Source organism: Myotis davidii, unplaced genomic scaffold (genome assembly GCF_000327345.1).
Source record: "Myotis davidii unplaced genomic scaffold, ASM32734v1 scaffold73, whole genome shotgun sequence".
Taxonomy (NCBI): Eukaryota; Metazoa; Chordata; class Mammalia; order Chiroptera; family Vespertilionidae; genus Myotis; species Myotis davidii.
Window position 1 is genome coordinate 1,971,021 of NW_006286675.1, and position 13,979 is coordinate 1,984,999.

Sequence of the window (13,979 nt, forward strand, 5' to 3'; positions counted from 1 at the left end):
GGCCTGCAAGGCAGGCGGGGAACGTTGGTTTCCTCCATCACTGAAGCAAGCAAGCCTCATGTCAGTTTTAAGCTGCCTGGCTGCCGGCCGCCATCTTGGCTGGCAGTTAATTTGCATATTGCCCTGATTAGCCAATGGGAAGGTTAGCGGTCGTACGCCAATTACCATGTTTCTCTTTTATTAGATAGGATACATACTAAGTCCTCAAAAAGAGATGAAACCAGAAAACCAACTTAGTTTATATTCAATTCATTAATAATATATGACCATCTCATTTGCTTTTTAGACTTGCCCTTATAGGACTCATCCTTGAAGTTGAGCTTTTCCTTGCACACCATAGCCAAACCATCTGCAAATTCTGCCAATCTTACTTCCAAAATACATCCTCAATCCCTTCCCCCTCCCCCATTTCTCTCTTCTCTATTATTATCCTGACCCACTCCACCATAACCCCTGAAATGGATTGCCCCAAAAACCTAACTGGCCTCCCTGGGCAGGCACCTCTGGCCTCCAGCATCATTTCTTTATGACACAAATACTATCATTTTCTATGTGCCAAGGAAAAGGGTTGGGGAACACTGTATTAAAGAAAAGCATACCTTTTAAGTCAATCACTTTAAATTCTTATAAAAAGTAAAGAAAAAGTACTGTGTGGTGTTGTTGTTTTTTAAGAAAAAGAAATAAAAGGACACTAAGTGAACTCCAAACACTCGAATCTTGGTTCTCTGAAAAATTCAATTTCAAGATATAATTAAACATTTATGTTTATGATTAACGAACACATTTGAGAAACAAAAGAAAATTATCAACTCTGAGAGTGTAACGTAAGGATAATTATTTTTAACTAGAGGCCTGATGCACGAAATTCATGTAAGGGAATTGGTCCTCACAGCCGCGGCAGCTTGCCTCAACCCTCACAGCCCCAGCTTCATCTGGAAGGTCATCTGGAAGGTCATTCTGCTGTCCAGTCTAATTAGCATATTATGCTTTTATTTTTGTAGACAACTGAATTGTCACAGCTAGAACTAGATACTGAATCAAGTTCTCAAGTTAAATGGGCAGGGGGACAAAATCATGAAGCTTCATTTTTTTTTTTCTTTAGACTGTCAGTAGTACAAATGATTGGTACAAATAAAACCCCAATACTGCCGAAACCGGTTTGGCTCAGTGGATAGAATGTCGGTCTGTGGACTGAAGGGTCCCGGGTTCGATTCCGGTCAAGGGCATGTACCTGGGTTGTGGGCACATCCCCAGTGGGAGATGTGCAGGAGGCAGCTGATCGATGTTTCTCTCTCATCGATGTTTCTGACTCTCTATCTCTCTCCTTTCCTCTCTGTAAAAAATCAATAAAATATATTAAAATAAATAAATAAAGCAATAAAGTTTAAAAAACAAACAAACAAAAAACCCAATACTAAAAGATAACAAGATCCTATTAACAGGTTACAAACATGCAGCCCCATAATGAGAAACAAATTAAAAGACAAGAAACATCTCAGTGATGGAAATGTCCTGAACCACTTAAGAAGCTTTCATTTGATTATCGTTTTCTCTGATATCAGGGATCGAGAGGCTAGGCATGAAGCTCATGATGAGCTTGGCATGTCTTCTGCACAGCCAGCCAACTTCTATGCCACCTACACAGTGCACATTCAGCTCTGCAAATGTAGTGCTGGCCACCAACCACAGACACCCAGTATCAACTCAAAATTCAGACCCCAAAACTCGGGCCTTACCATCTGTTCAAGAAGAACTTTAGAACCACCTTGTATTGCTGGATGTAGGTAGTGGACACTGAGCCTCCCTGTGACTCAGTTTCCACATGAATGAAGTGCTTGACTAAATGGCCTAGGCCAGTGGTCGGCAAGCTCATTAGTCAACAGAGCCAAATATCAACAGTACGACGACTGAAATTTCTTTTGAGAGCCAAATTTTTTAAACTTAAACTATATAGGTAGGTACATTGTTATTAACTTAATTAGGGTACTCCTAAGGCTTAGGAAGAGCCACACTCAAGGGGCCAAAGAGCCGCATGTGGCTCGCGAGCCACAGTTTGCCGACCACGGGTCTAAGGTATGAAAAATAATTATCCTTCCCAAACTATATTTACCCCAACTTTTCAAATTCTGATACATACTTTTAATTTTTTATTTGTATTATTACCCACACAGGTTATAAATGGCTAATAAAATGTACCTATCTAGAGCAACAGAAGCATACTTAAGCACACATTAATGAAATCTTAAAGGGTTCGACAACTGACTTCTACAAAATTATTTTAAAAAATAATAAGCCTCTGCATTTGAGGCCTATCATGCTTCAATACTCGAGTCTCTCTTAGGTACAAAAACAGTTTGCATTACGTTATGTGGTAAAATCAATAGAAGTAAGCAAAGTCAGTGATCTAATATGTACCCATGTTCCAGAATGTGACCATCTGTGTGGGAGTAAAGAGAACAGAGAAGAGGTACAAACTAACACTGCTTGTCCTTCTAGCAAGGCAACCGGAAAATCGACCATCCACACCCAGGCGCTCTGGAGAGTACCACAGGGAGCTGTGGCTAATGATGCCAAGACAAGAAATGGAAACCAGCCTATCTCAGGGAAAGCAGACATATGGCAATTCCATGTCTAATTGATATTTTAAACAACTCCACTGGGGTAGAGGGAGTCAATGAGGAAAAAAGAGGACATCTGTAATACTTTCAACAATAAAGATCAATTAAAAAAATAAAATGAAATGCTAATAAAGGAAGCAATGGCGCCTGATACAAACATTCTGATGTAGCTCACACTGCAGGGGGGAAAGACCTGGGCTGAGATGTATTGCTTCCAACTGTATTCACTGAATGACACATCACCTCTCTAGGCCTCCATTTCCTTACCTGTGATACGAAGTTACTATACGTAGTGACTTCTTGAGGTACCTTCCAACTTGAAAATGTTTGTATCCTAACATCCTTTCTCAGGTTCTAAAGGTCTCCAAAGAGACCTCAGAACATCTGATTTAAAAACAAAGGAGTACAAAGTGAGAAGGCAGAAAAAAAGCTCTGATTTTAACTTCCAAGGTAACTATAATAAATTATAAACTTGATCAACTGATTAAAAATACAAAATCCCAATAGTATGATATATCAATTATATGTCATTTCTATTTCATTCTCCTAAACAAAATCAAAAGAATTCTGGTTTTGGCCTTTAACAAAAAACTAGAGAAAGCTCTTAACTGGCTGCTCACATTTGGGGGTCTGGGAGTGTTGATACAAAATAATTATTGATTTTATGTCTAACATCTAGAAGGAACTGGTAGTTCCTTCAAGGTCTCATACTTACTCTTCTCAAAGCATTCTGAAAAATACACTCTTGCCTATTTCTATTTTTTTTAATTGAAGAACTGAATTCTGAACCAGTCAAGATTATATCTGTTTCATGAATCAAGCCAAATATATGCAGAAGCACATGGAACAAGAATTCCTATGTAGTTTACAAAATGTCTGAAAACTAAAAAGGGAAAACATAGTTTAAAAAACTCTACTTTAAGCAAGTATTACCATGTCATGCCAATCAAAACTCTGAACATCACACCTTGGGTGATGATCAGACATGGCTACGAGCCACGACAAGAAGGTATCATTTAGTAAGAGTGGACCCTGGAAGGAACTACTAAATTCTACAAAGCACTTTAGATACACAAGTAATTACCCACTGAAATTTTAAAACTCTTTCTGATACAGAAAATTGAAGGGCTCAGAGTAATTGTACAGAGGATCTTTTACATCATAGGAGTTCATGAACTTGGCAAAACAAAAATATTTGCCACCTAGGATTGACTCAGAGTAGAAAAACCAAGAATTATAAAACAATAACAAAAAGCTATTGTAAAGATAATCAGATTACCCAACATAAGGCACAATGAAAAAAAAAAACACCCAAAGGTGCCAACATGAACTGCCTAAGAGTAAAAGAAAACCTTACTAACAGCAAATAACCTTTGGCAATGAGTTCTGGAGAAAAGATAAAACTATTTGTACTTTCACCTTGTTCTTGGAGGATCACTTCTGCAAGTATAAATTCACTAAAAAAACATGCTAACTGATGAGGATGAGGCACACTGTAAACTGTCACTTATGATGAAATGCAAAGGCTGGGTCACATCCTCTGGGGTGAAATCATTCTATAAAGTAAAAACATTAGCAAATAAAGCAAAACTGATTTAAAAGAAATAAGACAATAGGGAAGAAAATAAAATACTTCCCTCATGATGCTATATTTTGGATTAAATTTTAATATATATGATAATAGACTTTATAGAATGCATTAAAACAGGGTTTAATTAATCAATTTATGTGACTAAATGTAACATCTAATATAAGTGAAAGGAAAAAAATAATATTTAATAACTAAACTTACTACAACCCAGAAACAATACCCAATTTACCACTTCAGAAAATAACATTTTGATGACTTTGGTTTTCCAACATTCAGCACATTCTTTAAATATTTTCACAGTAATACTCCTCTTTATTTTGATGTTGTAATATATTTTTTAATGAAGTTTTTATTTTAAAATAAAATAAAAATACAGAAAAGTGGCAGATACTCCAGAAAGTACCCACATGCCCTGCACCGTTTCTTCCATTGTTAACATCCCACACCAGACTAATGTCTGACACATTAGTCAAAACCAATGAAGCAACAGTAAGACATTATTATCAACAAAATGCCACCCTTATTTGTGCTTCTTCAGTCTACTTAAAGCCTTCTGCTGTGCCAGGACCCACCCAGGACACATTACATTTGGTCGTGCTATCTCCTTAGGCTCCTCTAGACTGTGACAATTTCCCAGACATGCCTTGTTTTTGATCACCCTGACAGTTTTGAGAAGTGCTAGTCAGGTATTTTGTAGAATGACCCTCATTGAAGTTTGATGTTTTTCTCACAATTTAACTGAAATTACTGAGTTTGGAGGAGGAAGACCACAGCGGGAAAGTGTCATTCCCATCACAGCTCAGGACAAAATGCATCAACATGGCACTGCTGTTGATGTTACCTCCTGGCTAAGGAAGAGGCTGTGGTACTTTTGTTTTCTTTTTCTTTCCTTTCCCTTTCCTTCCATTTCCTTATGCCTTCCCCCTCTTATCTCTGTCTCTCTTACTTTTTCTAGCACTTCCTTGCTTCCAGCCCCAGCCATGGAATCAGCCTTTCTCCAAGAAGCACTGGCTCCGTATTTTGGAGAAAGCTGTCAGAGACCAAGATTAGTGCCCCAGGTGTGCCCAGTGCAGCTGTGAACCCTTGCTGCTTGGCCCTGGCAGCTGACATCATAAGGAGCTACATGTGTGCATAGTAGCTAACTTATACACACAGATCTATCAATATTCCCATACGTATCCATCTGAATCTCTATTAAGCTGAACATCAGTTCATATGAAGGGCTCCAATCTAGTACCACGCGGACAGTGTTCATCTTACTTGTCTGTAATCTCCCACTGCAACAGTGAGAAACCTGATTCTTATCTGCCAGACTGGACACATAACTAACAGGACAGACACAATGATGCTAAACTACAGATGTGTAGGAATAGAGAAAAGTCATCTGAAATAAGTCAGTGAGAAACTTCAGCAAATATATATTAGAGAAATATTTAAGGTTCACACATCAGTACAAATCAAATAGTATAGATAGATACACTTCAAAACACTACTTCCTAATTCTTAAGCATAAGGAAATAATTCTGTGTAAACACACACACACACACACACACACATTTAAAAATAATTACCCTTAGATGTGCCAAATAGAAGTCTGGCTTTCTTTTTCTTTTTTTTTTAAATCCTCACCTGAGGATATGTTTTGGGTTTTTTAAATTAATTTTAGAGAGAGAGGAAGCAAGGGAGAGAGAGAAACATCAATGGGTTGCCTCCCGAACGCCATGAACCCCAACCGGGGATGAACTCGCAACCAAGTTATGTGCCCTGACCAGGAATCAAACCTGCAACCTCTTGGTGTACAGGACAACTCTCCAACCAACCCAGCCACCCAGCCAGGGCAGAGCTGGCCTTTAAAAAATTATGTCCAAGGAGAGTGAAAAGTCACCCATTAATAAGGTACTTAAGATTTTCCAAAGGAAAAAACCCCCAAAACAAACAAACAAAACCAGCAGGCCTATCGGCCATACCCAACTGAGTAACTCCACAAGTGGGAGAGGATGTCCACATACACAAAGCCCATTAGTAGTGCTCTTATCTCTGTGAAGGAGAAACAAAGCAGGATAATAAAATGCATTACTGACAACCAAAGAACTATGGGTAGTTCTATGCTTGTGATTTTCTGCCCAAGGCCAAGATATTTTCATTTAGTGTGTCGATAAACTTCAGTTTGATGATGATTTCACACTTCAGTTTGTCGTCACACAAGACTTAAAACTAAATTGTTTCTCATCAACAAGCACATTTCCTTCCATCAGTTTTTGGAGCCATTTGCCTCAGAGCTTTCTGCATAATCTGTCCTTTTCTCCTCTGCCCCATCCCCAACATTTGCTCAGCTATCACTTCGTCATCAGCCCTAAACATAGCTTTTCCCTTCCTGGCAGGCACAGAGGTGCAATGAGCTCTGGAATGCCCTCATACATTCCTGCATTCTCTTGGGCTAGAGATACAGGCAAAACCCTACAGCAACCCATTTGTATTAATAAAGCATATGCAAAACCAAACCATTTCCCCATCTTCAGCTGGAATCACTGCCATGGCAGATCCTTTGGGTGCCCTGCTCCTATCCCCGAGTCCTTCCCCTCAGTGTAGCAGGCCTGACTTCCAACTGTCAGTGCCTTTGTCTGAGCTGTCCTCTCGCTGCTAGTTGCTCTGTTGCCAGCACAGGAGGCTAGAAGCAGCAGAGGGCAGCTCCAACCAAATAACTGACTCCTTTGCCCCTTGACCCTTGAGTGGGGTAATTCAGGTGTGCTTTAAACCAGCTCCCAGTTCCCAAGAGAATTAAACTCCAGTTGCTCACAGTGACATCTGGTTTAAAAACATGGCCCCCTTAAATGCTATCTTCCTTTCCCTGTCTCACATCCCCACACCCTACAATGGTTCCCTCACCTTCCAAATTAAACATGTCCACTCAATCCTTGTCTCAGGTCTGCTTCTAAGGAAACCAAACCATTTCAAGAACTGTGTATTTCTACTCTTTCAAGAATGTTAAGAGCAAGGCAGGTTGGCTATAGCATCATTATCAGTCAGGAAAACAAACTTGGGCTCTGAGGTTCAAAATAGAACTAGACCTGGGTTCAAATCCTTGTATTGACGTATACTATGCAACTTATTCAACTCCTTTGACCTTTTATTTCTACCTTTCTAAAGTGGGGTTTGCCTGTGGACTGAATGACATAATACATGTAGCACTCTTAGCACTCCAATAGCGTTTGTAGAAAACACACACCATCCTGTCTACAATAGAAGACTTTACCATCCACTATTTCATCAATGCAACTACTAATCCAGGACACTCCTGTCAGGAAGATAACTGTTAAGACAAAAGCTTCCTGAAAGATCCATCAGCTTCTCAAGAGAAAGCATCAGAGGACATACCCACAGGACCTTCTGAACCCCGCATCTCAAAATCCTCATCTTGCTGTATCCACCAATTCTGAACTACGAGGCTTACCCAATCCTAACCAAGACTTGCTCTAGAAGACCTGTCTGAAACCAAACTTCAAAACTGCAACACATCTCAACTTTGCCCTTTGGCTCTCAGAGGCTACTCTGATGATAAAGATAGTGTTTCCCGTTATTTCAGTAATCGAGAAATTCAGCGTGGTCTTAGTAGGCTGGTAGTACCAGTACCTCAATATTCCTTAGATGAGTGGTTCTCAACCTTCCTAATGTCACAACCCTTTAATACAGTTCCTCATGTTGTGGTGACCCCCAAACATAAAATTATTTTCGTTGCTACTTCATAACTGTAATTCTGCTACTGTTATGAATCGTCATGTAAATATCTGATATGCAGAATGTATTTTCATTGTTACAAATTGAACATAATTAAAGCATAGTGATTAATCACAAAAACAATATGTAATTATATATGTGTTTTCCGATGGTCTTAGGCAACCCCCGTGAAAGGGTCATTTGACCCCCAAAGGGTCGCGACTCACAGGTTGAGAACCGCTGCCTTAGATGAATGTAACAATGGCACTTTTTCTCTTAAGATTTCCCCATCATTCTTCAATTTGCTTACAACTTAGGAAAGGCTAAAATTTAACTACTTAAATTTTCCAAGATATGGTAATAAGATTTCTTCACGTTTCCGTTTTTTGCTCTCTTGCTCTTAAGAATTCTGGACAGAGAGTGCTTCCAAAAATACTAAAAGTGAAGAAAAGATTGTACCAAAATATATCAAACACATGACCAATGGTTAATTCGCCTTTCTGTCAAAGTGTCTGGTGCTCTGTGCCAGCCCCCATGTTGGACTTCCTACACAAAGTTGCTGCTACTAACTTACCATCAGAGAAGAGGTGATTGTTTATGCCAGGAATTGTGAAGAGTCAAAATGCATTCATTCACACCTTACCTGGCTCAGGTTCTTTTATGACCAACACGTGGCATCTGCAAGAAGGTCATGGTTACCAAGCAGTGGAATTATGTATTCTTTGTGATTTCACTTCATGAGGCCATGTTCTCTAACACACCACAGCAGAGATAACTGTGTTGATCCTAAACTAATTGACTGAAATAAATGAGACCCATATTCACCACACCATGTACACTTCTGGCTACCACCTTTTTGGTCAATAAATCATAAGTATAAATCTTTCTTTTAGAAAATCTCATAGTATAAACAAACTCCTTTGATTATGGACAATGCCTCTCTAATATTTTTTTAAAATTTAATGTCAATTCTACAAAAAATGACTCATTCTCTCTCTCTCTCTCTCTCTCTCTATATATATATATATATATATATGTGTGTGTGTGTGTGTGTGGTATATACTATGTGAGTATGGTAGAGAGTACATACTCACACACGTTATACTCTTAACCAATTTTAGAGTTGGAAAAGATCTCAACAAGACCACTAAATGTAGTGCCCATCTCCCTGCCCTGCATGCCTAAATATTATTAATAAGATGGACCAGATAAAGATAACTTATTTCTGATATGCTGATTTGACTAACAGCATTTGGTTCTGATGAGCCCTTTTCACTTTGAATTCTCTTTCTGATTTCTATGTTAATTACTGTAATCAAGTGGGTACCTCTTTTGACTAGATTTTAGAATCTCTAAATAACACTGGCACTAACATGACTATTTGCGACAGACTTCTGCTGGGTTGGCACCAACCAGTATTATAACCTACTTCAGGAACTTTTAACTAGGGGATAAAATTATGTTTGAAGTGAATCAGGGACTTGATATTCAGATGCTGCATTTCAAAAATCTACTCATGGGTATCTTTCTTTCTTATAACTTCCTTGATTGTTTTCTAAGAAACTATGGAATTGTGGTCATTCATCCAATGATGAATACTACCTTGCTAACATCAAATTTATGCCCTGCTGCACTGTCTGTGACTTCCATACACTGTAACTTTTTTGTTTCATTATTTTGTTGAAGACATTTTAAATGAAAAATTAATGTAATGCTAACAATACATGTAACTCAAATGAAATGAGGAGAGCCATGATGCACACACAGGCAAGTAAATCACAACAACCCGCTGAGAGCAACTACTTGACACATGGACTGTAGCTGAGATTATATCTGTCTTATTGATTATAAAACACATCACATCTCATATGTGACATGAGATGGAAAAGGTTGAAAATCGCTTTTCTAGAGCACTGTTAACAATTTTTTAAATATTAAAAAAAATATTAAAAATTACCTTGGGAGAGCTTTACCACAGCAGTGGGTATATAAGTAGAACACTGGGGAAAATGTAAATATCCAACTACATTTGAAGAGTTTGGTCAATTATAGTACAGAAACACAACAGAACATTGCATCCATTGGGGGGGGAAAAGTTTATATAAAGTGAGGTAGAAACATAAATAGTATTTATCATACAAAGTGAAACGCCAGAACATAAAATGGTGTGTACACACACACATTAACCTCTGTCCTCCTTTAAAAATTCATCTTTTACATGCATAACCCATGGATACAGACAATAGGGTGGTGAAAGCCGGGGGCAGGGGTGGAGGTGGGCTGTAAGGGGTCAACGGGAGAAAAAAAGGGTACATATGTAACATTTTCAACAATAATAATAAAAAAAAATTCAACCACTAAATGCATAAATAAGTGAAACAACAAATTTATCTTTTTAAAATAGCTTTTTTTTTTATCCTCACCTGAGGATATTTTCCCATTGATTTTTAAATAGAGTGGAAGAGAGAGGGAAAAACAGAGAGAACATCAATGTGAGAGAAACACATCGATTGGTTGCCTCCTGCACACCCCCCAACCAGGCCCTTTGCCAGAATTGAACCTGGGACCCTTTGGTCCTCAGGGCGATGCTCTATCCAGTGAGCCAAACCGGCTAGGGCTAAAATAGCATTTAAGAAATCATTTGGAAAATGACTTACCTCCAAATCTCTCATTTTTAAAGTTTCCCCATTGATTCTACTTGCTCAATTTGTCCTCTTGGGAACAAATTCTTTTTTTGTTTCACTCTTTGTGCACTGTCTTTCTGGTCATCACTATTTTCTAGTGTAGTTATCTTTACCTCCTTCACTCATTGTCTTGACAAAAATTTCATTGCCTATCATACTCTCTTATCCAACTCCACGAAAAATAGGGTTATAAAGGCTACAAAGTAGAAAACAAAGCCTCCCTAGGGTTGCTGCACACACTCTCCCACGCACGACCCACTGTCACTGTGAAAGTTACCACGCAGTAAAGGTGACTGAGGAACTGCATTATGCCTCAGAGTTATTTTCTAATCATGTGTGCTATCTTAGCATGCACAGGAAATAAGACATTTAAAATAACGACTACGAGTTTCTTACCTATTGAATGAATCTGATTCGGATGAAGAAAGAGCATCTTCTTGAATATCAGTACAGCTGGAAGAATCATCAGGTCCATCGGGCTCGCATATCCCTGGGGAGTCCAGCTTTGGCTGAGGGAAGTGGTTTATTACTGAGGGTATATCTGGTAATTTCATTTTATTATCTTCCTGTTCTAAAATGAAAAAAGGAAACAGTTAAGAGTGCCTTAAAATCTACAACCTCTGCACAGTTATTATTTCCACAAACTTAATATTGTTATTTGTACTCGGTAAAGTAGAAGTTTATTTAACATTGATTCCAAAACTCTAGTGACAGCCAGAGAATCAGAATCTGCACTACAATGGAGCCATCTAATTATACTGTCCACACCATGTACTACCAAATTAATTAATTTAAAAACAAAATTTGAACCAGGAGTGGGGAGAACCTTGTATTCTAATGCAGCTTCTATTTACAGTATTACTAAAGAATTCCAGCATATTTACAGACCAGAAAACACTGATAAACTTAAGAAGCATAACAAAAAAGGATTAAAGATTCAAGTAATAAAACAATCACAATATTTGTCACTGACTACTATGGGATAGGGAATCTATCTGGACATTTAACTACATCTGTTACAATGAATCTGATATTCACCATGGAAAAGAACAACTAATCAGACATATCCAATATTTTTGTTTGATCCAATACCTTTGGATCAAACAAAAATATTTTGTCTCATTTCTCTGCACCTCTTGTCATAATCTCAATTTCTGAGGTTTCTTATTGCAGATAGAGACACAGGTTTGCAAAAATGTCACAAGAAGGTACACAAGCAACCAAATATCTACAAATGTGAGTGCAGAAAATAATACCAGTGAAGAATTTCCAGTGCTCAGTACTCTCTCTCACAGCCTATTTCAGAACTCCGCTGGGATTTCAATTGTGCCCTTTTAGATTCAGGACCCGAGGCAGTACTACACTTTAAGTGCAAGCTGTGCATGCTAGCAGTATATTGCCCCCTCTCATGAGTTTCACAGAGAGCAGGGTGTTCACACATCACTCCTACAGTGTGCTTTAGGGGCAAGTGGCCTTTCACAAAGGACACAAAAAGAACTGCCAAGGTTTTATTAAAAGGAGAAAAATTATGGAAAAAGAATAAGACAAATTCTTCCCCCAAGACCCTCACAATCTTTCGAAGTCCATACAGTCAGGATTTTTCCATAAATAATTATATAAGTTTTTGTTATACTAGAGAACATCATAAGTCACAAGAGTAGTTTCTAAAACTAAGCTCCTGATGTTGCCTGACCTTCAATAAGTCTAATCATTACCCTCTAATGTTTATCTGGGAAAAGGAAGCAAGAAGCTAATGAGGACAACCCCTTGTAAAGAGATACCCAAGATCATGTTAAGAGGAATCAATCACCCAGTAACCCAGGCAATCCTGTCACTCAACTGGCCAGGAGAATGCAATCACATTGGCAAACCAGGGAACAGAATCCTATTCAACTTAAAATTCTTTTATTTTTCCACCTGTGTTACAATCTCCTCTTACTTCTTCCCCTGTTTAATAATATTAGATAAATTCCCTCTTGAGGGCAAACATCATACAACAATTTGTGGGCTTTGAAAGTCAGTTATCCTTCATATCTGTCCATAGATGTCCAAAGAGGACTTCAAACGAGAGCCCCAAAATACGAGGCTCCGACATCCAACTTCCCCAAAGACACGCAACACAATAAATGAAGGTTTTACTTGACAGAACACACATCTTTTTAAACTTATACTGGCGCGGCAATGAGCAAGTTTACTCTAAAGAGCGAAAATCACACAGTACATGCAGTTGTGTGATGCCATACAAAGCGCAGTCTTTCAGTCAGTCTGTGCTTCTGTCTTCCTCTCTCTCTCACTCCCCAACTCGCTCAGACCTGCGCATTCATGCATAGCAATCTACCAGTAGCACTCATCTGTGAACCCCAGAGAGAGCAGTATTTATGTGCAATACACATACGGGTAGGGCAAAGTAGGTTTACAGTTGTTCATATGAAGAATAGCATACTGAAGAAATAATACAAGAATAAATTTTTGCATACTTACTGTAAACCTACTTTTGCCCCACCCTGTATAATACATAACCCCTGAGTACAAGCAATCAATCATTTTCAAGAGATTCAACCAATAACAAAACTGTTCTCCAAATCTGAGATAAGCCAGGTGTTTTCAGGAGCTCAAGTACTTTCTAAGACTGTCCTTTAACAACCACATGAACAAATCCAAGTTGTTCACAAAGACCATGAGGTATATACTCAGGCAGCAACCTATAGATGACACCCGAACTTAGGACAAATAAAATACTTAGGAATAAATCTAACTAAGAAGGTATAAGACTTGCATACTGAAAACACAAAACATTGTTGAAAGAAATTAAGAAGAGATACATAAATGAAAGATTATCCTGCATTCGTGATTGAAAGACAGCATTGTTAAGATGTCAAAACTAACTAAAGCAATCTCTAGATTCAATGCAAACCCTATAGCAGTTTGCATTGAAAAATTCATCCTAAAATTCACATGGAATCTCAAGGGACTCAGAATAACCTTGAAAAGGAAGAAGAAAGCTGTAGGACTCATATCAATTTCAAAATTTGTTACAAAGCTACAATAATTGAAAAGTATACTACTGGCATAATGATAGACATATAGACCAATAGAATAGAGATTACAGAAATAAACCCTCACGTATATGATCAACTGATTTTCAACAAGGATGTCAAGAGTATTCAATGGGAAAAGGACAGTCTTTTGGACAGTCTTTTTAACAAATGGTGCTCAGAAAACTGAATTATCTACATCTGAAAGAATGAGTTGAACCCTTACCTTACACCATACTTAGAAATTAACTCAAAATGGATCAAAACCTAAATGTAAAAGCTAAAACTATAAAACTCTTAGAAGAGCACAGTTGGTTAGAGTGTCATCCCCATGCCC

General features: G+C 38.2%; 1 protein-coding gene across 1 annotated transcript in view; it reads right to left on the bottom strand.

The window, feature by feature from the left end:
• Positions 1 to 13,979, bottom strand: part of RAD18 (RAD18, E3 ubiquitin protein ligase) — a 62,944-nt gene that overhangs the window by 15,567 nt on the left and 33,398 nt on the right. The window contains exon 8 of the mRNA XM_015560350.1: positions 11,004 to 11,178. Coding sequence (XP_015415836.1) covers positions 11,004 to 11,178 — 175 coding nt within the window. The remainder of the gene's footprint in view (positions 1 to 11,003; positions 11,179 to 13,979) is intronic.